Genomic DNA, 25891 nt, shown 5'->3' on the forward strand with positions numbered 1-25891 from the left:
AAGTGCTTGGGCACCTGCCGCCCACATGGGAGACCTGGATGGAGCTTCAGGCTCCTGGTTTTGGCCTGGCCCAGCCCTGGCTGTTGGGGCCATCTGGAGGTTGAGAACCAGCAAATGGAAGACCTCTCTGTCTCTCCATCTCTGTAACTCGGCTTTTCAAATAATTTTTTTAAAACCAACTGATGGCTATGGCTGGGGTCTCTCAAGGGACAGGACAGATGCCAGCCTGAAGGTGTGACTGTGGAGGTCCAGCAGGGTCCATGCTGCCTGGGTCTGCATCCAACCTATCTTGCTTGGGACACCTTGGTGGCCAGGGTGAGGTCCTGGCAAATACCAGCTGTGGCAACCGAGAGGGGACTGGGGCATTTTCCAGACCCAAGTGAGATGCAGGAGGTCGCATGGGAGGGGAGGGTGGCAACTAGCTCAGACCGTGGGTAAGTAGGCTTGAAGACTCCACTTCCCCATCATCACTCAAGTGTCCGCTGTCACACGGAATCTCCCAGGATGAATGGTGCCCACAGCCAGGGTGACAGCGCTCACTTGGTGTCATGTGCAAACGACCAGGATCGCTGATCCTGCAATGAGGAAATGCACAGAGACAGGAAGACTGATGGGCCAGGGAGCCCAGGAGCAGCTGCTTCCCCATAAAGCCCGCAAGCTGGGAAGGCTGCTGAGATTATGGCTCACCACGGTGTGGTCACCCGACAGGTGCAACGGGGCGCGGGGGAACAGAGGGACGTGGCTGATTCCCCCCACCAGGGTTCTGGAAGGTGAAGGCCAGAGATGCCCAGGAACACGGTCTAGGGCTCCTCAAGCTTCACTGGGCATAGGAACTGCCTGGGGCGCTTGCATTGCAAACCAGCTCCATGGTGACGCCAACGCCACAGGCCCCTGGACCAAGGCTTGAGGAGGGAGGGACAAGTCTCATATTTTGAAGATGATGAAGTTTAGGCTGAAGGAGGGATGCAAGCTGTTCAGCGACCGGGTCAGCTGGTGACAGACTTAGAATTCACATGCTGGACTCCACGTCCTGGGGCTTTGTCCCCTGGCAGCCGTTGCATTGGGTGCCACGTTGTGGGGAGACCCCCAGGCACCTCATCGATGTTTTCCCTCAAGGCAGTTTATTAGGGCGGGGTCTTTCCCCACAGCTCCTGTCATGTGCTGGGAAGCAGCTGTGGCTCTTTAGCTGACCCCTACCCCAAAAGCCCAGCTCCTGCCCTGGGTGCCCGGGGCCTGCAGGGGGCTTCTCACATGGGGTGGGCCCAGAGCTTCCACTGGGAGCAGCTCCACCACCTGCACCTTCCTGCCCACTTCCCAGACACACTCTGCCCCAGGGGCCCCGGGCACAGGGGCGTGCCTGATGTCAGGGCCAGGGTCTCCAGGGCATGCCCAGGCATCCCTCCTGCTGGCAGGTGCCAGTGCGGGGTGGGAAGCTACACAGCTGACGCAAAGTGATCCAGCAGCCATCTGCAGGTCCTGGTGTGCTCCTCAGAAGGGATCTTTCTCCCAGAGGCTTCCAGGGCTGAGCTGGGGAACCATTTGTTTGGATGATTGCCAAAAGGCATCTTAGGCGAACCCCCTCTGTGCCTTCTTTCTTGGCAGCTAAGGGAGCCTTGTCAAGCTCACGCAGCCCAGCACAGGCCGGGCCAGGCCTCTGCGGGCCCAGCTGGGCACCACACATTAGTAGAGCCCTCAGAGCCTTGGGTTAGGGCCCTCTCACACACTAAGCCCAATCTTCCTTCTGGGAAGTTTGATTTTTTTTTTTTTTGACAGGCAGAGTGGACAGTGAGAGAAAGAGAGACAGAGAGAAAGGTCTTCCTTTTTGCCGTTGGTTCACCCTCCAATGGCCACCGTGGCCGGCGCGCTGCAACCGTGCACCGCGCTGATCCGATGGCAGGAGCCAGGTGCTTCTCCTGGTCTCCCATGGGGTGCAGGGCCCAAGCACTTGGGCCATCCTCCACTGCACTCCCTGGCCACAGCAGAGAGCTGGTCTGGAAGAGGGGCAACCGGGACAGAATCGGTGCCCCGACCGGGACTAGAACCTGGTGTGCCGGCGCCGCTAGGCGGAGGATTAGCCTATTGAGCCACAGTGCCGGCTGGAAGTTTGATTTTTTAAACCAACACACAACTGTCTATGCTTATCTGTAGGCTGCAGTGCTGTGATTGAATTCATGTATATGATGTGGAATGTGGTTTGTCTGCATAAACTTGTACGTCTTCTCGTGATTCAAAGGGACCACACAGGATGTCGCTGTGCTGAAGGGGCTCCCAGCTTGCTGGGGACAACGGCACAGACTGAGAGGCCAACAGTAGTGACTCTTGAACGTAACCTTTCTGCTCAAGGCTCTTGTTCACCATTTTTGGTGGGGAACGAGATGCATTCTGGTTAAGTCAGCTGCTATTGTTTCACACCTGCTTTCTTGGCTCCTTGGTGGTGCGATTTTCCTGGCTGCCAAAGGGCTTGGGGCGTGAGACCCTTCAGGATGAACACCAGCCCACGAGAGTTGACGGTGTGCGAGGGCACAAGAGTGAGAGGGCGCAGGAGGCGGCTCTGCAGGGGAGAAGGGGGAGGGGGTGTGGGCATGGCAGCTTTCCAGTCACAGGGACCAGCCACAGGGGAATGGAGACCCTGGGTGTTTGGGACAGGTGAAGGTCAAGTGGGGTACGGCGAGTGGGAGGGATTTCTGGAAGGTGGGGAGGAGGTTGGTGGGGCTCTGGGGCCCGAGGGTAGCACACGAGGCTCCAGGCTTTCCTACCTCCTGCTCTCTGGGCTCACAGGTGAGTCGTACCCAGACAGGTGAGGCTGCTACTGAGCCCAGACTCCCTTCTTCCCTCCCTCTCCTGCTGGGCCCAGAAGTCACGTTCTTCCAGACAAGAGCGAGGGCCTCAGAAGAGCATCTCTCAGACTTGGGCCTGGGAAAGACAGTGGGGGCAGGCGGGCGCTGTGGGCACAGAGCAGAGACAGGAGACAGGGAGGGGTGAGGGAGGAGGGAGGCTGTGTCACATGGGGGAGCAGAGCTGGGGGTGGGACCACAGCCTGGGTTTCTCTTTTCCAGCCCGGCCAGCTGTAGCACTGTCCTGCAGGCCAGGGGCAGGCCAGGGGTGTCTCCAGCTGACACTGAAACAGGAGAGCCTGTGGCTGGCTGCTCCTGCTAGCTGGGTGTTGGGGGCGGGCTGCAGCGGGAGCCAGCTGTGCCTCCCCAACCTCTTTACTCCACAATCTACGATCTTTCCTTCCCCTTTCTGGAAAGTATCGAGAAATCTTGTGAGGTCCGAGTCTGGGTTCTTCTCATCCCAGGGAACGAACAGAGAACGGGGGCAGGTGACAACAGTATCTTTGGGTTTCAGTGGCTGCCCCCAGTTGGGACATTTAACCTCCCCAGGTTCAACTCTTCACATTATTCCTGGCTCACCTCTTACCCTGCTCCACGGGCCAGGGGGAGAGAAGAGCAAGGTTTAAATAGTTAGGCCACTGCCACCACCTTCCTCTCCGTGAGCCGCACTCTGGAGCGTGTCTGGGCGGGTGGCAGGTGGAGCAAGCTGCTCCCTTGGTTGGTCTACTTTGCGTTATTGAACATTCTGGATCTTTCCCCCGCGTGCGTCGGTCTGACCCCCGTGCTTGGTGATGCTAACCTCTCTGTCAAGGGGGCGCCCTGTACACGGAGGGCACCACTGCTCCCTGCTTCTCTCATCTCTGCCTTGCTTTGCCCATCTGTGTCCCCATGCCCGGGACGCTGGTCCTCTCTTTGGGATCAGCTCAGGCCCTGAGTCCCCTGCAGTCTCTCTCCAGCTGCCCACCCCTGTCTGAGTTCGGGTTCGCATCTCTGTGTTCCCACGATGCTGGCCCTGGTACCCCAAGTCCACCATGTGGTCCCGTGCCTACGTTTTCACCCCCTAGAGCTGCCCGCAGGAGGGCTCTCCACCTGCCTTGCAGGGAGGCAGAGCCTGAACTGCACCGTCGTGTTCTGCCAGCGAGGAGCTGACTACGCCACTGCCTCGGGTCTCAGCTTCTTCCCCTAAAACAGAGGCAACCGTCATCCTCCCCTTATGGGATCCTGGAGGACTAAGAGGTGAGGCCACATCCAACGTATGTGAGCCAACAGAAGGAGGCCATACTGCAGAGTGATCCCGAGGTCAGGCTCTGGCACCCCACTGGATGCGATTCCTGGTTCTACTTTCTTACTGTGTGACTTCAGCAAAGTCACTTAACTTCTCTGAGCCTGTTTCCCCAGCCATAAACTCGTTTTCATGAGGACTTCTTACAAATGTGCTTAGAAGAGGCCTGGCCGAGGGACAGTCTTCAATGGTAGATTGCAGGGCTGGTGCTGTGGGGTAGTGAGGGTAAGCCACCATCTGCAATGCCAGCATCTCATATTGGACTTCTGGTTCAAGCCCTGGCTGCTCCACTTCTGATCCAGCTCTCTGCTGGTGCACCTAGGAAAGCAGCAAAATATGGCCCAAGTTCTTGGGCGCTTGTCATCCATGTGGGAGACTCTGATGGAGTTTTGGGTTCTTGGCTTCTGCCTGGACCACTCCTGGTTGTTCTGGCCATGTAGGGAGTAAACCAGCAGATGGGAGACTTTCTCTCTCTCTCTCTTTCTCTCCTGTCACTCTGCCTTTCAAATAAATACACCTTTAAAAAAAGTCCTCGCACTCATGACCCTTAGCTAGGTGACTCTAGCTGTCAGCTTGTGGGGATCCAGACCTGGCTCTAGCCTCGCCCCCATCAAGGGCCTGCTGGGTAAGCCTCGGTGAGCCCTCCCCCAATCTGGACCTCAGTTTCTCTCTCTGTCACAAGATGGGTAAGTGAGATGATCCATGAAGATTCTTCCAACACAAACATTCAGTGAGGGGCCAGCAGTGTGGTACCTCTGGTTAAGCTGCCTCCTGCAATGCTGGCATTCCATATGCAAGTGCTGGTTCGAGTCTCATCCACCTCCCTGCTGGGAAAAACAGTAATGATGGATGATGGCCCAAGTACTTGGGCCCCTGCCACCCACATGAGAGTCCTGGATGGAGTTTCTGGCTCTTGGCTTTGGCCTGGTCCAAGACCTGGCCGTTGTGGCCATCTGGGGAGTGAACCAGCAGATGGAAGATCTCTCTTTCTGTCTCTCCCTCTCTCTCACTCTGCCTGTCAAATAAAATAAATTTTAAAAAAGTTTTCCAATGATTTTATTTATTTTTTAAGATTTATTTATTTGAAAGGCAGAATAACAGAAAGGAGAGAGAGAGAGAGAGAGAGCAAGAGAGAGCAAGAGAGCGAGAGATCTTTCACCCATTAGTTCATCCTCCAAATGGCCACAACAGCCAAGTCTGGGTCAGGCTGAAGCCAGTCTTCCACATGGGTGACAAGGACCTAAGTATTTGGTCTATTACCTACTGCTTCCCCTGGTGCAATAGCAGGCAGCTGGGTGGGAAACAGAGCAGCAAACACTTGAACCAGCACTGCAATGTACTGGCATTGCAGGTGGCGGCTTAACCCTCTGTGCTACAATGCCAAGCCCCAATTCAATGCTTTTTAGTATATACAGTCTTACGCCAGGATCACCACAATTAATTTTAGAACACTTCGATCACTCTTCCCTGAAAACCCTATCTGCATGATCGCTTTTGTTTTAACCTGTATATGCCACCGTGAAAGGACTCTTGTTGTCACTGCCGCAAATGGAAATTCAGGATTGCTCACCACAGACAGAAGAGAAGCATGCCAGCAGAGCCAGCGGAAACAAAGCAGCCCCCTTTAATTCTGGCTGCACGCCATGCCCTGCCGCAAGCCAGGTCTGCCGTCTTGGTCCAAAAGATTAGCAGGTGCTGGGTATGCGTTTAAGACGTTCTCAATCCAAATGAAGACGTTCCCCTTACGGGAACCAAAGATCAGAAAGGGAAGACTGTCCTCAACACATTCTGTGGCGTTTATTGCCTGAAGCCGGCCAGTGGGGCTGGGGGTCTGTGGTCCCCTCAGACGTAGGTAGAATGTCCTTCACAAGCAGGCTGTCGGCCGTGCCTGGAAATCCCGTCTCCAGACCGGCTGGCATCTCCCCCACTAGTAGCTTCTTGTGCTGCATGTGTGGCCTGGAGGCTTTAGATCACACCCTTGGGGTGGGTGCAAACTTCCACCCAGAGCTGGCAGGGGAAGGGGCTGAGCCCCGAAGGGGGAGACAGGCTGTCTCCAGGAGACCCCCGCTATCTCCATGTGCCCCAAGCCAATCAACATATGCATGTGAAACCCCATCCAATGGGCAACCCACAGCATGCCCCATGAAAACAACACTAACGCCTTAAAAACCCCGGCCACTTCCTCAAAGCCAGTGTCCCACTCGGGCGCTCCACCTGCTGACCTCTCGGACCAGACGCCTTCTCTGTCGCTTGCCAATCAAATAAAAGTTTCTTTTCTGTCAAATAAGTTTCTGCCTCTTTGCAAATTGTTCCCTGGCTTTTTATTTCTATACTAAGCTGAGGGAAAGAACGCACGAAATTCCCCCGGCAACCTCCCTTTCCTCCGTGACCGGTAACATTTCCCCTTGGAGACTCGGATTTGGGCAACACCAAGTCACTACTTCAGATCCAGAGTCCCTGATCCTCAGGCCAATTCCGTGAGGGAGGGATTATCGCTCCCATAAAATGAGGCTCATGGAAGTTGGGTGTTTTATATACGCCCAGCAGTGAGCAAGTGGTACAGGGAGTTCTTTGTCCCAGGCACTCTTTCTGGGCCCTCAGAGGTGCTCTCGCCCCCTGCCCTGAACACGGAGCACAGGGTCCCTGTGTAGGCGCTGGTTGTGGGGGCCCTGTGCTCACACAGCCTGTCCTTCCGTAGGCTCAGGGCTCACCCGGAAGCATCTTGGCGAGGGAGCGCAAAAGATGGTGGGGACGCAGCGGCAGCAGCCGTTAGAGCCTTCTGGTCTCTGTGTCCTGAGGCCATGGACCCGACCTCTCTCACCAAGAGCGTGCTGAGCTCACGTGCTGGCTGCTACCTCCTTCTCCTCTTGGCTCATGCTCGCAGAAGCCTGCAGTGGGAACGCTGGCGGGGAACCTCGAGACGACTCGGCCCTTGACCCAGCATTTGTTCAGACTCACTGACCCTGCATTTTCACACGGCGTGTGATAAACAAGGATCTCTAAGTGCAGGACAAAAACCCGAGTTTAAGACGTGGATTTCAATAGCGCTACAAAGTTAGGGCTTAACATATTTGACTTTTTCTATAGCATTTGTCCACAAACTAAAGAAAGTGCAACATTTTCTTCCTTGACAAGTGAGGTGTGCGATTTCATTTTCTTAAAACAAAACAAAACAAACAAACAAAAAACACAGGCAAGAAAAGAATAAAGTGCAATGACACAGGCAATTCTCTCTGAGCTGGTATCATTCAGGGACAGCCAGCCCCAGGTAACCCAGATGGGATGCAGTGTGAAGACCATGCTGGCACTTCCGGAATGTTCTCTCCAGCAACCTTCCCCTGCACCAACCAAGCCCCGAGGGCCTTGACCATACCTCCAGGCTACAGGAAAGAGGGAGAATGGAGGAGCGTGTGACAGGATGCTGTGAGGAAGCTGTCAGACTTTACTGGGCAACCGTCTGTGTTTTGAAGACAAATCTGCATCATGAGAAAAGAAGAAAGATTGTTCTAGAAGAAAGGAAACTAAGGTTGTGCAACAATCAAGTAAGTCTGTGAGCATTAGATCCAGGCTGGAAATAAGTCCCAATACAGGCACGTTAGGTCCCTGAGGGCAATTTGAATATGGACAGGGTATTAGTTAGGACTATAGAATTGTTCTAGATTTTCTTGGTGTCACATTGACATTGTGATTATGTAGGAAAAAGTCTCTCTCTTTTTTTAAAAAATTTTTTTTATTTATTTACTTAAGAGACAGTTACAGAGAGAGGGAGAGACAAACACAGAGAGAGGTCTTCCATCTGCTGGTTCATTCCCCAAATGGCTGTAACAGCTGGAGCTGTGCTGATCTGAAGCCAGGAACCAGGAGCTTCTTCCAGGTCTCCCACATGGGTGCAGGGGCCCAAGGACTTGGGCTATCTTCTGTTTCCCAGGCCATCAGCAGGGAGCTGGATTGGAAATGGAGCAGCCAGGATTCGAACCGCTGCCCATATGGGATGCCGGCGCCACAGGAGGATGCTTAACCTACTATGCCACAGCGCCGGCCCCAAAGTCCTTATTCTTAAGAAATCACCCAGGTGGAAGAATTTAGAGACAAAGAGTTACAATGCCAGAGATGTACTTCAAGCAAAAACGTTTCTATGACTTTATATGAGGATGTAATTATATATGTATATATATGTATGTATATATGAGGATGGAATTAAAGTGGAATTAAAATGTAAATTTATTCTGGTGTAAAGTTTTGAAATCCATGTCTATGAGGAGGTCTTCAGAAGTTTATGGAAAATGCATATTATGAAAAAGCTATTCATGGTTCTCATAGCTTTTGTACCAAAATAACCTTAACTTTTCATTGAATCTTTCCAGAAACTTATAGAAATCCCTTCATCTCTGTACATATCTATGTCCCATATACATGCTATCTATAGACAAACATGTTTTTTAGAAGCTATACATCTAGATGGAGGAGAGAAAAGAAATATACAAAATGCTACCCTTTTAAAAAATTATTTATTTGAAAGTCAAAGTTACAGAGAGAGAGAGAGAGAGAGAGATCTTCCATCCACTGGTTCTGTTCCACAATTGGCCGCAACAGCTGGAGCTGAGCCAATCTGAAGCCAGGAGCTTCTTTCAGGTCTTCCACATGGGTGCAGGGGCCCAAGGGCTTTGGCCATCTATTACTGCTTTCCCAGGCTGTAACAGAGAGCTGGATTGGAAGTGGAACAGCTGGGACCTGAACCAGCGCTCATATGGGATGCCGGCACTGGAGGTGACAGCTTTACCCACTATGCCAGAGCACCTGCCCAAATAATTCCTTTTTAAACTTTGTGGTAGATATAAGGGTATTCATTTCTTTAACTTTTCTGTAGGTTTGCATTTTTCCATAATGGATAAAATGATGTTAGGCTTAGTTTTGGGGAAGAATGCATTTTTAAAAAATTAATTAATTTATTTGAGAGGCGGGGGGGGGGGGGGGCGGGGAGAGGTCTTCCATCCGCTAGTTCACTACCCAGATAACTGCAATGACTGGAGCCAGGCCAATCTGCAGCCAGGAGCCAGGAGCTTCTTCTGTGTCTCCCACGCAGGTTCAGGGGCCCAAGGACTTGGGCCATCTTCCACTGCTTTCCCAGGCCATAGCCAAGAGCTGGATCGGAAGCGGAGCAGCCGGGATTTGAACCAGTGCCCATATGGGATGCCGGCACTCCAGGCGGCGGTCTTACCTGCTACACCACAGCGCCAGCCCTGGCAGAATGCATTTCAAAATGTGGACTAAAACTTAACCAGAGCATCCATGGCACTTGAAGATTGCTTTCAGCTTCTAGCCAGATGTGAGGAATTCTGTATTCTGTGCCAAAGACGCTGGCTGTGGAGCAGGCCTTGGCCATGATAAGCTGCACAGGGTCTGGGCCATGGCCTTGCTCTTTGATGTCTGTTGACACGGCAGGGTCTTTCTCCAGCCTCCCGCAGGGCCAGGCCCTGTTCCAGGGCAGGCTGCTCTAGCAAGCCTTTCATTTACTGAATTTTGAAGAATGTTAAGTTGAGCCTGCTGCCACTTCTACCTTCATTGATGCAAACCGTCAGTCTGGCCCAAAGCTGTATTTCTAACAGGGGCCTGGAGAGGGGAAGGAGCTGAGTGGCAATCACGCAGTTACAGGCGGAGTTGGAGTTTGCACTCCGGTCGGTCTCCAGGCAGCCAGGCTGGGGTCCTCTCCCTCAGATCCTCTCCTCTCCCAGGATTGCACCCACCCTTATCACGCGATCCCCCTCTGCCACTCTCTCAGCCCCTCGTGACTCTATTTTACATTCTAGTCCAGAGCTGGCTGCAGCCTAGGGGGGTGAGAAGCAGATCTGCCGTGGAGGACAGGTGCCGTGGGCAGGCCAGCGACGGCACTCCCGAGACAGGAGTGGCAATGGGGGACTGACAAGCAGACAGGAGCAGTCAAAGAACTTTGAACCCCAGGGATATTCAGTGCCAGGGCACATGGTACGTGGTACACTTCACACAGGGATTTTATCAGCCAGTGGAGAGCAGATAGCTCTCCCAGGTACCTGAGCGTCCGGGCTGCCACCTGTGTGGGGCCCTCAGCTGGGTGGGAAGCGGCCTGTCTGGGACTACAGGGTTCCCACACGCTCCCAGGCTGACTTTGCTGCATGGACGCCTGTGGGAGCCTTTTATTTTATTTATTTATTTTTTTTGCACCAGTATCCCAAGTGGAACTTCAGGCAGGGCCTGTGCTGAAGCCAAGTGTGAGCATTCTTGGGGTGGGGATGGGGGCAGCACTTTGGTTCGGAGCCAAACTGGCTGGATCCAGATCCTTGCTCTGCCAATTTCTGTGTGTGCTTATGATGCACCTACTAATTTATCCGTGTAATAAGTAAAATAAATAAATACCTGTGAGTCTGTATGAAACAGAGACAGTAAAGGCCCAGACTGACAGGAGGATTAAGTGATAGTGACCTTGGCCCAGAGCTTTGGGGTCTGCAAATACCTGAGTGAGGACAGTCTGGTGGAGGAGGGGTGAGGGTGATGGCTAGAGGCAGGGCTGTGCCTGGAGGATCAGGGGAGCCTCAAGGAAGCTGGGGTGGCTGGAGCAGAGTGAGCGAGAGGAGAAGCAGTAAGTGAGGTCAGGGAAGTGGGAGGGGGAGTCAAGTTTGGTTTTATTTCTGCTGTTTTTCTGTCTCGTTGGGGTTAGCTTTTATTTTATGGAAAGATAATGATTTCTCATTTGTTGCTGTACAAAGTGCCTCTTGAAAATGATCTTAGGAGAAACAATCAATGTAAGGAAACAAAGAATGCAATAGAGCCCACAGACAAACAACACTGGGAAGGCTACGAGGCTGGGGAATGAGGAGGGGCGATGCTCTCTCCCTCCCCAGCATCACCTGGCCCAGGTAGGTGAAGTGTTGCCGGCAACCTTGGATGTCAAAACCAGGTCCTAGAATTAGAGCCAGGATTTCAGTTTTCAAGGTGGAGGCCAGTTCAAGCCCCACCCCTCATTTCACAGATGGAGGCAGGGTACCTGCTGGTGGTTCGTCTCACCCAACACCCCTGCTGTCCCCACCCCAAATCCAGGCATTCCGATGTACAAGTTCCCCCTGGAACCTCTCAGTAAGGTTTGGCCGCAAGGACTCCTTTGGCACCAAAGACCTACTCCTGTGGCTCCCACTGTGGATGGCAGGCAGGAGGGTGTGGAGGGTCTGCCTGGGGGCTGCTGGCCTAGGACCTGTCCCAGGGGGAGGGAGGTTGGGAGCAGGCCACGCCCAAGTTCAGCTGAGCTATCTCTGGCTGACCAAGTCAGGTGCTGGGGTGCTCCTGGTAAGATGGGACGACCCCTGCTTTGACCAGCACTGTGTCCCCTTTGTGGCCACCACCCTCTGTCTTTCCAGGCAGAAGTGGTTGTGGGAGAGTTCTGAGGGTCTGGGGAGCCCTGGCTGAGACCCTTCACCTCTGAGTTTGCTCCTTTTGTCTGTGGTCTTGAGTCACATCCTCGTAGGAGGGTGGTGGCCCCACCGTTGGAGCCTGGAGTTCCCACGGAGTGTCGGGAACAAGGAATGACTCCCCTGCCTGCAAAAGAGGAGTCCCCGTGCCCAGAGCAGGTTGGCAGCCTCCAAAGCCTTTGCCCATCGGGTCACTTTTGAAGTCTCAAGATCCCCAAGAAGACGGAAGCTGAGAGATGAAGGGGACTTCCACCACGCCAGTGTGTGACAGTCTCCACTCTTCCTGGGTTTAGGAAGGCAGCCAGGGAGAGGCCCTGAGGTCTCTGGTCCCAGGGACTCACCCTGCTGGGATCTGGGAGGAGGACTGGGCCTCCCTATACACCAAGTCCTTCACAGATGGAATGTGCTCTGGGGACAAGTCTAAGGTCCAGCCTTCCCAGGGACAGCTGCCACGTCCTCCCCGCTGGCCTGTGGTGAGGGCCCTGACCTAGAGCCACAGAGCCCGTCTTTGGAGGGCTCTGTTCCCGGTGAGGAGGCATGAAGGCTCCCAGGGGAGGCTTATTATGCTCCTACCACAGCCTAAGTCCACACAGGCTGTCCTGTCGCTGTTCCTGCTGCCCCTCTACTGGCAGCCCCTCGTCCATCTTTACTTGCAGATTCAGATCTTGCCTGGTATGCACAGGTCCCCCTGGAGCCTGCAGAGCTGGGAGCTGTTGTTCTGAGCACCTGTGGCATTTTCCCTTGAACTTGACCCTTGAATTGCCCTTCTCTGTCCCCCGTGACTTGGCTCTCCTACTGGACTGTAGGTTGCTTTTTAGCAAATGCTCAGGACGAGTGAATGAGAGACGTAGTCCTGTGAGCCCTGCCTGCCATCCCCCCTCTCTGAGCCCTCTGCTCCTCCTGTCCCTGTGTCTTGGGGCTTTGTCACCCCAGACAGGGCCTCACCTCTGCAGACAGGCGCTCCTCCCTATGGGCCAGGATGGCTGTGGGCACCGGCAGGAAGAGCTCCAGGAGGGTGCAGCAGAGCAGGGCCAGCTCCAGCCTCTGGATGTGGACCTGAGGGGCAGGGGCCATAGCATCTACACCCAACACGTGGGCCTGGCAGGGGAGCAGGTGTTGGGGCTCTGTAGGGCGGGGCTGCCTTAGTCACTGCCTGACATTCAATGCCTGCATGTGGGGTCATCAGAGTCTTCACCTAATGTATGAGGGCTGGAGAAACTCAGGCTCTGGGAGAACTGAGGACATCCTTAAGGGCCATCGGATGCAACCCCACTCAACAGATGGGGACACCTAGGCCCAGAGAACAGGGCCTCTTGTACAGAGGGGGAGGGGAAGAGCTGGGCCTGGTACCGCCATGCAGCAGGCTGACATCTCACAAGGCCACTGGCATTTGGTGAGGAAGCATGTGTGTGTCCGTGTACACAGACACGTGTGTGTCCATGTATGTATGCATATGTATGTAGTGGGGAGATTGGCAATGACAAACCACCGTGGCCCAAACTCTTGGAATCTGGCCCAGAGGCACCCAGTCTAGGGGCAGCTGATACCCCTTCTGCTGCACCCATGATACGGTGAGGAGTGCACTGGGCTTGGAGTCACGGACCCAGCTTAGAGTCCTCACTGCTCCCCTGATTTGCTCATCTAGCCTCTCTGGACCTCAGTGCTCAGGCCTATAAAATGGGAATGACAGAGTGGACCGCGCTGGCTCTGCCAAGCTGTCGAGAGGCTAGAGGCTAACAGGGGTCCCCGGAGGACATGAGGTTTAGAGGCTTGACCGGGGCATCAACAGCCCTGGGTGGGGGTCCTGGCTTTGCAGCCAACCTGCTGCCCCATCACAGGCAGGTCCCTCCCAGTCCTCGGGCTTGTTTCCCTATCTACAAAAGTGGGATTGGACTCAGTGACCTGGGGCCCCGTCCAGTGCCTGGACACTGACCAGTGCCGGGGCCAGGCAGTCCCCCTCCACCGTGCCCCGGGATGGATGGGAAGAGCTCCATCCCCAAGGGCTCCATTGTCTGCACCTGGAGAAACTGGCTGAGAGCTGGCAGCGTCCTCTTAACCAAGCCCAAGGCAGTGCCTTCGCGGGGGAGCCCAGCCACTCACAATGTGGTTGGGGTACGGTTTCCAGACCGGGGACTCAAATGAGTTCTCCAGAAAGAGGTCCTTGACGATGACCAGGAGGCCGGACAGCACGCACAGGAAGCTGATGAGGCTCGTCAGCAGGCACAGCACCTTCTGCGAGCAGGAGGGAGTCAGAGCCGAGCCCCAAAGAGCAGGGACCCGCGTCCTGTCCTCCTCCCAGGCCCGTCGGGAGCTTGCTGTGTGCCCAGAAAGACTCAACCCACCCTGGGCCCGGGCTTCCTCACCTGCACCCGAACAGCAGGGCCACTGGCCGCTGAGGGGACCCACCCAGCTCTCAGAGTCCTTGGGGCAAACTGGGAGAGCCCAGGAGCTGCCTACAGAGCCCCAGAGCTTGGTAACCAAGAAGACACTCCCTGCTGGCTCCCCCATCCTACATCAGATAGGCCAACTGGCTGGGCACTGGACACCCAGGTGGTCCCTTGTCCAGCCCCTTCACCACAGCAAAGGGTGGGGGCCCTGGAGGTGCCCTGTCCTCCACACCCAGTGTCTTCCCACCCTAATGTGATCCCTGAAGTGGTGGTTGGTCCTGGGTTCAGCATCTTCTTTGGTTAAGCCCTATTCTAACAGTCTCCTGCCCAGTGAAACTCTCCCAACGAGCACACAGCGAGTATACGGAATCTCCACGTGTCTGCGCTAGAATGGCTCTCATTGCCATGAGCGGGCCCTGAGCTCAGCTGTAGGAAGGGGGAGGATGACAGTTCTGTGGCTCTGCAGGTCTAGGAGGGAATGGGCAGGTGCTTGCCAAGCGTCTCCTGCCTCTGTGGCACAAGGCCCTCCCCCATCCTCTGCCACTCCCAGCCCCAGGCAGTCATGGTCTGCTGGTTCACTCCTGAATTGGCTACAACAGCTGGAGCTATGCCACTCTGAAGCCAGGAGCCAGGAGCTTCCTCTGGGTCTCCCACGCAGGTGCAGGAGCCCCAAGGACTTGGGTCATCTTGTACTGCTTTCCCAAGCCATAGCAGAGAGCTAGATCGGAACAAGAGCAGCCGAGACTCGAACTGGCGCCCATATGGGATGCCAGCACTGCAGGTAGCGGCCTTATGCATTACACCACAGCGCTGGCCCCCAAATCAACAATTTTTTTTTGACAGGCAGAGTGGACAGAGAGAGAGAGAGAGAGAGAGAGAGAGACAGACAGAGAGAAAGGTCTTCCTTTGCTGTTGGTTCACTCTCCAATGGCCTCCGCGGCCAGAGCACTGCGGCCAGTGCACCGCACTGATCCGATGGCAGGAGCCAAGTGCTTATCCTGGTCTCCCATGGGGTGCAGGGCCCAAGCACTTGGGCCATCCTCCACTGCACTCCCGGGCCATAGCAGAGAGCTGGCCTGGAAGAGGGGCAACCGGGACAGAATCTGGCGCCCCAACCGGGACTAGAACCCGGTGTGCTGGTGCCGCAAGATAGAGGATTAGCCTGTTGAGCCACGGTGCTGGCCCCAAATCAACAATTTTTAAAAGAGATGAGAGAAATGTGCAGGGGGAGAGGGCAAGGTGTTCAGGCAGAGGTGATGCTGGTAAAAGGGGTTGTGTGTGTTTGTGTGTTGAGGGGCACAGGGGGACTTCAGGTCCCTCTGCCTGACACACAGAGATGGGAAGTCAGTGGAGGTCCACCTGTGGGCAGGGCTGCAGGCCTAGCAGACTTGTGGTCAGTGGTGCAGTGATGGGGTGGGCTTACATTGTAAAGGGGCCACTCGGGCTGTGGTATGGAGAAAAGGCCAGAGCTGACCAGGGCAGAAGTGGGACCACCATTCTGCTGGGATCCTCACTGCTGAACTCAAGGCACACACCTGCTCCCAGGTGTGGAGCCCGGCCTCTCCTGTCGCTACCCACAGATGCCCTGGGCTTGGGACGGGAGGGGGTGGGCTTGATGCCCACTCACCAGAGACGATTTAGGAAAGGTCTTCATGCATATCGCCGAGACCCCTGAAACGAGATACTGCAGGGCAGATTGGAAATCAGGGCAGAGAAGCCGCGGCTCCTTGAAACCACAGCCATCCTCTCCCCAGTCTGTGAGACCACCGACCCCTGGCAGCAGATGAGGCTGAAAACCCCACTCCGCCAGCGACAGGAGCTCACACGCGGCCCATTGCATGCACACCGCACCTCGCCTGACCCATTTCCCCTCCTGGGACCAGGCTGTCCTCACAGCCCTCCCACCCCTCCTGCTTGCCCACATTATAAACCCACACCACCCCTCTGGAATCCGCTGCACTGTCCCCTCTGCCCCAGCCCCGTCTCCTATCCGAACCCTGCAGTTAGGAGGAATCAGCCCCTGGTTCTAAGGTGACTGTGGCCATTCTTCCTTATGTTCACTGAGCACTTACTCTGTGCCAGCCCTGGGTGCCTAGGAAGGCTAGGTGCCACACGTGTAGAAAGTTCTGTCATGTGTGGTGAAAGCTCCAAGCTGGGGGTTTTGGGGACAGAGGACTGAGGTGGAAGTGGGGGTCAGGACACTTGCCCAAAAGGGACTCTAGAGCTGGGACTTGGTGCATCAGGGAGACTCCTCCAAGGAGGCAGGATGGGGTGGGCGCTGCGGGGACCTGGAAGAGCGCAGTGTCTGGAATACGTGCACGTGCTGCTCTCGTCTCACTCCCGATGGCCTTGGGAGGCCAGGAGCTGCACCTTACATCCCAGGTGCTCCTGCAGCTCCACCCTGGCAGAGACCAAGGACACCAGAGATGTGGTGCTAGGTCCCAAGGCAGCTCTGGCTATCCCAGCTCATGCTCTCGCCCCTCCCCGCCAATGAATGAGTTCAATTAGGGGAGGGTGCTGAGAGCCTGAGGAATGTTCTGCTGAGGCTCGGGAGCAGCAGGGCCCCCAGGGAAGGAACTCTTTGCAGTGGGACCGAGAGAACAGAAGCAGAAATGGGCAGAGACTGGAGAAAGGAAACTTAGCCCCTGCCAGCTCTCTCCACTCCACTGTGCATGGCCCCAAATGCCTGGCCTCCCAGGCCTTGCCACCCCCCTACCCCGCTCCTACTCACGGAAGCAGCCCCCCAGAATGGGTACCAGCACTTCAGCACAACCAGGTGAAGGTTCTTGACTGTGCCGGCCAGGAAGCCCCCAAAGAGCAGGTGCAGCAGGCCAAGAATGACCTGGAAGGCCTGGGTGGGAAACAAGGCAAGGGCATCAGGTGGCTTCCCTGGACCTCCTGGCTGAAGAGAATTCCCTTCTTATCCTCTTAGGGACCCCCATTTGCAAAGACGGGACCTGTGCAGGATTTCCCATGGGGAGGCCAACTGTCCTGGAGCTGAGCCCCTCCTCGTGGTTCCCCCTGCTCAAGCTCGCGGGGCGGCAGGTGCACACAGAGTTCTCTCCACACTGCAAGGCTTTTTCACTTCCAGGATGAATGTGAAGCAGGGAGCTGGAAGCCTTCTTCTCTCTCCTCGGGGCTCCCAGCATGCTTCCCCTGTAGCTCCCCTCACTCCCTTCCTGCTCTGCCAGGGCCCAGGGAGTGGGCACTCACACCCAGCAGCTGGAGAAGGCTGCTCCTTTTCCGGGGCTTCTGCTGCCAGCTTGGAGCCAGATGCTGGGGCTGGATCACATCTGCGAACACAGCTGTGTGCCCAGCTTGGGTCGGGCTGCAGGCCTGCCACGGCGGGAGCGCCCCAGCACCAGAGCTGGAAGTAGCTACACCTGCTCCGCAGGCATCCGCCATTGACCCAGGCTGGGCGCCCTGCCTGCAGACCAAGAAGAAGGCTCAGTCAGAACCTGTCCTGTGTCTGAGGCTTGTGCCTGTCACCTCCACCTCTGGGCTGGGGCTTTCCAGAGCGGTGCTTGCCCTGCCCAGAGCCCCTGACCTCGATTTGATCTGGAGTAATCTGGCCCCTGGGGATGGGGAGCAACTGGGCTCACAGCCTTTCTGGGGTTGCCAGGATACAGGTCCTTTTAGGGTAGAAAACGAGGACTGGGGTGAGACAAACTCAAACTGACTGCACTGCAGTCTGGAAGGAGCCAGAGACCAAGGAGGCCTGAGCAGGTGTGGGGAGCTTTGCTAACAGCCCCATCCACCGGCCCGGGATGAGCTGATGGAGGAAAGGTGAGAATCAAATAATTGTCTGACCAGCTGCGGTGAGGCCCATGCCTCTCTGGTCTGGGAGGATGGGGGAGGGGACAGGGAGAGGACCCTTCTTTGCTGAGGACTCTCCATGACCCAAGACAGAGCCAGGGAGTTGATATTTAACAGTGTCAGCACTTACGAGTACTTGTTCTGTTCTGGGCACTGGGACAGGCATTTTCCGTGCATTATTTGACTGTATCCTCATCCCAACCCTATGAGGTGAATACTGCCATGCTGTGCTCACTTCTGTTGTGCAGGTGGGGTCCAGAGAGGTTCAGCCACTTGCTCAGTGTCACACAGGCAAGCAATGACTGGGGCTCCAAAGCATGGCAGCCTTCCCACGGAGGAGAGGGGGCCTTGGGAGGTCGGGATGGCCACGTAGCTCAGGTGAGTAAATGCCCAGCAGAGAGGACAGGAAAGGACACTATTTCAGAGCCAAAGGCCAGATGGGGCACTGCAGTTGGTGGGCACTGAGTGAGGGACGGTTTTGTGAGCTGATCTCCCTTAATACCCAGGGAATGGACACAATTACATAGAATAAGGAACCAAGGTTCAGAGAGGTGGAGTGCCTTGTCCAGGGTCACACAGCAAGGAGATGCCTGGGATTGGAACCATGCACGGTCTGAGTGATCAGCAACGCTGTGGGATCAGGCTGCTGGGTGGGATGGGACCTCCTGGTCGGATGTTCCTTGGCCTGCGAGGAGCTCTCCTGATTTAGTGGGGAGGATGGTCGAGGGGTCTCCCTCCTTCTTGGGTTTCAGAGCCAAGCTCAGATATGTGGCCGCACGAGTCTCTTTGCTGCGATCTGACCCAGCTATGTTGGCCACTGTCCCTCTCTCTTCAGAGGCCACTGCCTAGGGCTGGACCTAGGGATGGGGCTCAAAGTCTGTTCCGTGGAACACTGGTCCTGGCAGATCTGTGGTAAAGGGGTTCTGCTGCCAAACACGTTTGGCAAACCCTAAACAGCGTTGTCTCCCTCTTTTGCTTGTTAAAGGCTGTGAGAATTCCTGCCATGGGGCATTCTGCTTTAATGTGAAGGGCCACCACACGACAGCAGCGAAGGCACCGCTTGGGACGCAGGCATCTCAGACTGGAGTGCCCGGGTGGGTACAAGACTGGACTCTGCTTCCTGTCCCGCTTATTGCAAACGCACACCCTGGGAGGCGGGGAGCTGGCTGGAGTTCCTGGCTCCTGGCTTTAGCCTGGCCCAGCTCTGGCTGTTGCAGGCATTTGGGGGAGTGAACCTATGAGGGCAAGATCTCTGATTGTCTCTGTCTCGCTACCTTTCAAAGAAATAAAATCAAATAAATAAGAACGTAAATATATATCAAGGGCGTTTACCAAACCTGACTGGCTCTCCAGCCTTGGTTCTTCCAGCCCAGTGATCTGATGAACTGGAACTCTGTGGGGTCTGCTTTGGACAAAGCAGCCTCAGACTTCCAAACTTTCGCTTTTCGGCTTTTTCTTTTGGCCTTCTTGGTCTCCCTTGGGTTTTCCTGTCTGCATATCACAGCAGGACGGGGCTTGGGGGGTGATCTCCAGGGCTCTTCTCCTCTGCAAGTAACTCTCATGGGAGGCAGGGGTGGGGGACATCGGCTCATGATCTGGCTCTGCCAAGGAAACTGCAGGTGGGGCTTGTGGTCAAATACATCCATAGCAGGCTCATTTGCCGGTTGATCACGTGGTATGCCCTGCGAATGATGGTATCGATCTCCAAATGGCCCTTGGCAGAGAAGAGGTTCCCCACTCCTGATTGGAAGTCCCCACCAGGAACTTCCTGTAACTGGGGGTGTGTTGGGGGGAGCTGCGGAGGACAGGGCCATGGATACCGGAGGGAAAGGCCTGTTTGTTTTGAAGTCTCCTTACCACTTGTCAAGGCCAATGAGGGCATGGATTCTGATTCTTAGACTATTTATGTCCTGGACAGGTAAAGACACCACCTAGCAGTGCTGGCATCCCATATGGGCGCCAGTTCCAGTCCTGGCTGCTCCACTTCCGATCCAGCTCCCTGCTATGGCCTGGGAAAGCAGCAGAAGATCGCCCAAGTGCTTGGGCCTCTGCTACTCACGTGGGAGACCTGGAAGAAGCTCCTGGTTCCTGGCTTTGGCTTGGCTCAGCCCTGGGCATTGCAGCCATTTGGAGGGTAAACCAGCAGATCTCTCTCCTTCTCTCTCTGTAACTCTGCCTTTCAAACAAACAGATAAATAAAAATAAATCTTTTTGTAAAAAGCATATTTATGCCCTGCTCTCCTGCCTGCCCCACCTTCAGGACCCATGCAGGGTTGTCTAGGGGGGCGGGCAGCAGACCATCTGGGAGCAGTGGGGTTAACTTCCTAGCTTGCTCTGGCCAGGGCCCTCAGCCAGCTCAGAACCCGCAGGTGCAGCCAGCCTGGCTCCTGAGGGAAACACATGGGACCTTGGTGCTCTGCTGGGTCCTGCACATTTTCCCTTTCCTGCCATGGCTCTAGAGGGCCCCAAGGACAGGCGTGGAGCTGGCCAGGACCTCCGGCCCTCCCTCCACCTCAGCAGAGCACCAGAGTGGGCGGACCATGAGCACTGACAGTGGATGAGCTGGGGTTCAATCCTGCCTCTGCTCCTGGAAGCCTAGACCTAGGACGGGTTGTTGTGTCTCCCCACCTGCCTGTCCCTGGGGTGCCTTGTGGGGATCCAATGGGATAATGCCTGCCTCAGGCCAGCCAGCCAGTGTCAGCAGCAGCCGCTGCTTGCCTGGAACCCTGCCAGGCAGCCTGCACCCAGTGCTGTCTGGCTCTCTGCTAAGGCGGGATCTGCCCCACCCTAATCCCAGGAGTCGAGGGCTCATTGCCTCCTGCTGCTTGCAGGGGGAGAGGGCTGAGAGCTCTGAGCCTCTGGGCAAGCAGCGAGAGTGTCCTGAGCCCCCAAACTGCCCTCCTTGGATCTGTCCCTGGAGTTCTGCACTGGACTCACAGGGACCCAGGCAGGAATGAGAGCGAGCTGCCCAAGGCAGTTGGTGGCTGGGCAGGCAGAGAAGACCTGGGCCTGAATAATGTGACCCTAGGCTGACGGTGCAGGGGAGGGTGTCTGAGCGGGTGTGCGTGCACGTGTGCCTGTGTGCCTACGTGTGCACGTGTGTCCGGCAGAGAAAGGCAGGTGTGTCAGGGAGGCTGACGGCTTCCCTTAGAGTACTGGGGTTTCAACGTACACCAGTGAGAACGCGGGCATGTGCCCAGACCAGCCTGTGCCCAGTCTATCCAGACAGTGCCCAGAGGTTCAAAGGCAAGGAGCCCAAGGGCCTGCAGGAAGCAGAGAGCCCTCCTGGGCTGAGGGGTGGGTGTCAGGAGGCCTGGATCCCAAGCCTGGCCCCTTGGCTTCTCTGGGCGTCTGTGTCTCTCAAACTGGTGTGTGTGTGTGTGTGTGTCTCCCAGACTGCAATGGCTGGGCTGAGGCTCCCCTAGCCCAGGATGGGCTAGGGGGAGGGGCCAGGGAATCCCTCCCTGGGGCAGAGGCTGATGGTGGCTCCCCCACCCCCGCTATCTCCCAGATCCTCTTCCTTGGGTGGGCCCCCCATGCTGTAATCATTGGCTCCCTTCTGGGAGTTTAGATCACAGAGTGGCCCGGGGTATAAAGGCTGTCCCCTTGCTTCAGGGAGGACCAAGCTTGGCTCCCGACCCCCCCACGCCCCTCTTTGTTTCTCTGTGGGGGCTGCTCACCTGCTCTGGGAGCTTCGCTCCGAGTGTCAGTCACGTCAGGGACACGGCTGCTGGCTGGAGGCGCCCCGGGGCCCTGGGAGGCAGCACCAGGAAATCAGAACATTGTCCTGGCATTCGACCTTGGATCTTTTCACTCCGCGCCAGCTCCTCCAGCCTTCCCACCCCCACACCCAGGGCAGGTGAACATCCCTCACCGTCTGGGAGTCTTGGCTCTCTTCAGTGGTTGCCGGCTTCCTCTGGCAAGTAGATGTGGACAGTTCAGCCATTTCTCGGCAGCACTGACGTGGTTGCAACCTACAGAGTCAGAGGCTGAACCTTTTGAAGAAATCCTTTAATCTGGGGAAACTGCAAGCGCTCGCCAAGGCAGCATGACCCAATCCCCCCCGGCCACCCATCCCCAAGCTGAGCCTTGGACGGCTCTTGCCTGATGTTCTCCCCTCAGTAAGTGAAACTCAGCCATAGCACAGTGTGAAATAGATTTGTTTGTTTGAAAGGTCAAAATGAGAGGAGGATAGAGAGAAAGAGGGAGAGAGAGAGAGAGAGAGAGAGAGAGAGAGAATCTTCCCTCTGCCGGTTCACTCGCCAAATGCCTGTGACAGCTGGGGCTGGGCCAGGCTAAAGCCAGGAGCTGGAACTCCTTCTGGGTCTCCGGGGGGCTGGCAGGGGCCCAAGTACTGAGCTATCACCTGCTGCCTCCCAGCCGTGTTAGCAGGAAGCCAGGGCGGAAGCAGAGGCAGAGGCAGGACTCACGATCCCGAGCAGCGGCTCAACCCTCTGTGCACCATTTCATTTGTCTGCATTTTGGTTTTTAATCTCTAAAAGATACAGTCTCTTTAAAACACCATGACCACAACTAAAAAGTTAAAATCAAGTCTCAGTGTGTGTGTGTGTGTGTGTGTGTTTTAAAGGATTCATTTATTTATTTGAAAAGCAGTTAGAAAGACACAAATAGAGAGAGGTCTTCCATCCGCTGCTTTACTCCCCCAAATGGCTGCAATGGCTCCTGGCTGGGCTAAGCCAAAGCCGGGAGCCAGGAACTCCATCCAGTTCTCCCACCTGGGTAGTAGGGGCCTAAGTACCTGGGTCATCTTCTATCGCCTGCCCAGGGAGCTGGATTGGAAGCGGAGCAGCCGGGACTCGAACCAGCGCTGCCTACAATATGGGATGCCGGTGATGCAGGTGGCAGCTTAGCTCCTGCACCACAGTGCTGGTCCCCTGGGTGCTCCTTGAGGCACATCTGTGCTCGGTGTGGGACCACGTAGCCCCGCAGAGCTCAGCTGCATGTTTAGCAATGAGGAGAAATGCAACACCTGGAATCAGGAAAACCTTGGTCGCCCGGTTTCTGCTACTTCATAGCAATCAAACGTATTGCCAGTGTTCCGACAGCTCTGCCGGTCTCATAAACATCTTGTTGCCTTTGATTTGCTTGAATTAGGATCTGGGCATGGCCTGCAAATTGCATTAGGCAGACCGGCTGGGCCATCTTGCCTCTCTTTGCCCCGACTCTCGGGGGTGGGGTGTGGTGGGGAGCGGGGCAGACCCCCACATGGCTGTCCTGGTGCAAGAGGAAGGGGCGTCCGCGGCCCCAGCTCCCACACTGGGCTCCTGCTCTGAGTTATGTCCAGAGCGGGCAGGGGAGTGGCATGCTGAGCCCCCCGAGTTCTCAGACGTCTGCGGTGCCGGGATTTGCCCACTTTGGCTTGCTGAGCGCTTCAGCGCCACTCTGGATCTTGGCTGCCTGGGTTCCAATCTCGATTCAACCACACTTTGGAATGTGTGGTCTTTGGCAAGTTACTTGACCTCTCTGGGCCTCAGTTCTCCCTCTGCCTGTTGTGGATGATAACTCCCGAGGAGTGGCTGGAGGGTTAGATGAGGGGGGCAGGTGACAGGCAGGACCTGGCATGGAGTAGCTACCGTGCAGGAAACTGGAGTCTCTGTGACTCTCAGGGGCACTGAGGCTCTGCGGCCCTCCACGTTCAGTGTGGCAGGTGCACGAGGGTCACTTGCTTGCTTACCTGTCACGCTCGCTCCCCGGACTGTGCAGCCCTCCCGTGGGGGTGAGGGGTGAAGTGTGGGGGATGCTGGCAGCTCTGGAAGGTCCACTTTCCTGAGGGCGCCACCTGCCTACCCCAGCTCTCAGACCCATATTCGGCCTTTAGCCCGAGGGCAAAGCAGAGTATCAGGCGAGGTGGGCAGGGCGGGAGTTCCATTCCACCTGTGCTTCAGGCTGCTATCTTTTCCAGAGATGAGTCATGCAAGCTTGGAACTGGGGCAGGGGTCAGATTAGGAAGCTGACGTCGTGATGTGGGTGCGTGACGACGACGATGATGATGATGGGTCAAAGCTGCTGGGAAGGGGGATCGGCGGCCAGGCTGAGCTGAGAAAGTTCTAGAGGAGAGAACCGGTGGGGAGGACTGTGCGTGGGGCAGAAAGAGGGAGAACGGGAAGGACGCTTGTGTTGTGGGCTGGGCTGCGGTGACGTCTGCAGTGACACTGATTGACAGCAAGGGACACAGCAGGGCAAGTGGCAGGGGCTGGAAGAGGACAGGGTGGGGGCAGCTTTCCAATGGGGCCAGGAAGCAGACGCTGAAGGGATCCAAGAAGGGATCCAGGAGGAAAGGGACTCGGGAGCTGGGAGCCATCAGGGTGGTGACGACTGGCTGCCGCGAGCTCTGTGGGAGCAGGCTCCAAGTCCCCAGGGCCGTCCAACAGGCACCTGCTGAGTTGATCACACCCACATGTGGGAGATCACCTTGCAGAGCTGCTGCGTGAGACCCAGGTCCTGGGTGAGCCGCATCTCAGGCACGGATGGAGCTGTTGCTACTGAAATAAGGATGTTCGAAAGCCCACTGATTTCGGTGAGATTGATGACATTGGTCTTGCACCGATTTCAGTGGGGGTGGAGGAAGTGGAGGCTCAGGAAAGAGAAACTCGCAGCCGAGGGGATTCAGGGCGTCCAGACAGGGCTTTGCAAGCTGGTGGGAATGAAATTCATGAATTCTCACTCCCTGAGTTTAAATGGGCAGGAACGTAGCTGCGGTGGACGGGGTGGCACCCAGTGACCCTCCCCTCTGAGTGCAAGTGAGGCATGTAACACACTTCTTTTTCTCTTTTTTAAATTTGCCCCATTAAAAAAAGATTTATTTATTTACTTGAAAGTCAGAGTTAGAGAGAGAGAGAGAGGGAGAGAGAGAGAGAATCTTCCATAACTGGATCACTCCCCAGATGGCAGCCATGGCTGGGGCTGGGCCAGGCCAAAGCTAGGAGCCAAGAGCTTCTTTCAAGTCTCCCACGTGCACAGCAGGGGCTCAAGCATTTGGGCCATCCTCCACTGTTTGTTTCAGGCCATGAGCAGGAAGCTGGATTGGCAGTGGAGCTGTCTGGACTCAAACCAGCAGCTATATGGGATGCCGTTGTCACAGGAGGCAGCTTTACCTGGCCCTGTGACTCACTTCTAACCTGTAGACTGTTCACATTGCAAAGATGACAGGGTGTTAGTCTCATAATTATCTTGTTATATAAGACTTAATTTTTAAAAATCTTTATTTCATTTGAGAGGGAGAGAGAGAGAGAGAGAGAGAGAGAGAGAGAGAAACACACTCTCACCCAGTGGTTCACTCCCCAAATGCCTGCAATGGCCAGGGCAAGCCTGGGGGCTGAGAACTCAATCCAGGTCTCCCATGTGGGTTGCGGGGACCCAAGTAGCTGTGTCCTCATCCACTGCTCCCCAGGGTCTGCACCAGCAGGAAGCTGGAGTTGGGAGCAGAGCTGGGACTTGAACTTAGGCACTCAGATGTGGGATGTGGCCATCCTCAATGGCTTCTTAACCACTTGGCCAGACACCTGCTGGCATCTTGGGTCTTGAAGGAGAAGCAGGTGTCTGTTAGATGGAGAAGTGTGCATGCTGAGGGACACAGCCCCAGCCCAGTCTTTGGGATGAAGAAAGAGAAGGAAGGACAGGGGTTGGTGGACAGCTTCAGGTAGCGAGAGCGGGAATCCACTGTCAGATGGCGCTGGGTTCACATCCCGGCTCAGTGGCCTGCGGCTTGGGCTTTCACCTCTCAGCGTGTTGTCGGTTACAGAGTGGGGGTACGCATGCTGAGGTGGAGGCAGAATAACACCACACAGAGCACAGCTCCTGGCACCCATAGGTGCCCTTTGGCTGTGACAATGCGACAGTGACTGGCATGCTCTGATAGTCACCCTTAGAAGTTCCTGAGGTTACAAAGAGTCATGACAATGAGACCAGCTCCAAATGTAAGCCATACTGTTTATTTTCTTCCATGGCGTGGATGGGACAGGCCCCCTGCCAGAGCCGCAGGTGTCTCCTTGTCCCCTGGAGCCCCTTCCCAACTTCCCATGGGAATCCCCAGGGATACCCTTGCTCCTGGGGTTGTGGGGGTGGGGAGGGGAGCACTGGAAGGCACAGGGAGGTCCCCAAGCTGGCCTGGGGAGG

At 55.8% G+C, this 25891-nt stretch overlaps 1 protein-coding gene across 1 annotated transcript; it reads right to left on the reverse strand.

The window, feature by feature from the left end:
- Positions 1-11556: 11556 nt before the first annotated feature.
- Positions 11557-17344, reverse strand: MS4A10 (membrane spanning 4-domains A10). The gene is made up of 6 exons (XM_062197390.1): positions 17153-17344; positions 16671-16790; positions 15567-15623; positions 13653-13784; positions 12498-12608; positions 11557-11679 (listed from the first exon to the last, which is right to left on the reverse strand). The coding sequence occupies exons 1-6, from the start codon at positions 17342-17344 to the stop codon at positions 11557-11559; spliced, it is 735 nt and encodes a 244-aa protein (XP_062053374.1).
- Positions 17345-25891: the final 8547 nt, after the last annotated feature.

This window comes from Lepus europaeus, chromosome 7 (genome assembly GCF_033115175.1).
Source record: "Lepus europaeus isolate LE1 chromosome 7, mLepTim1.pri, whole genome shotgun sequence".
Taxonomy (NCBI): Eukaryota; Metazoa; Chordata; class Mammalia; order Lagomorpha; family Leporidae; genus Lepus; species Lepus europaeus.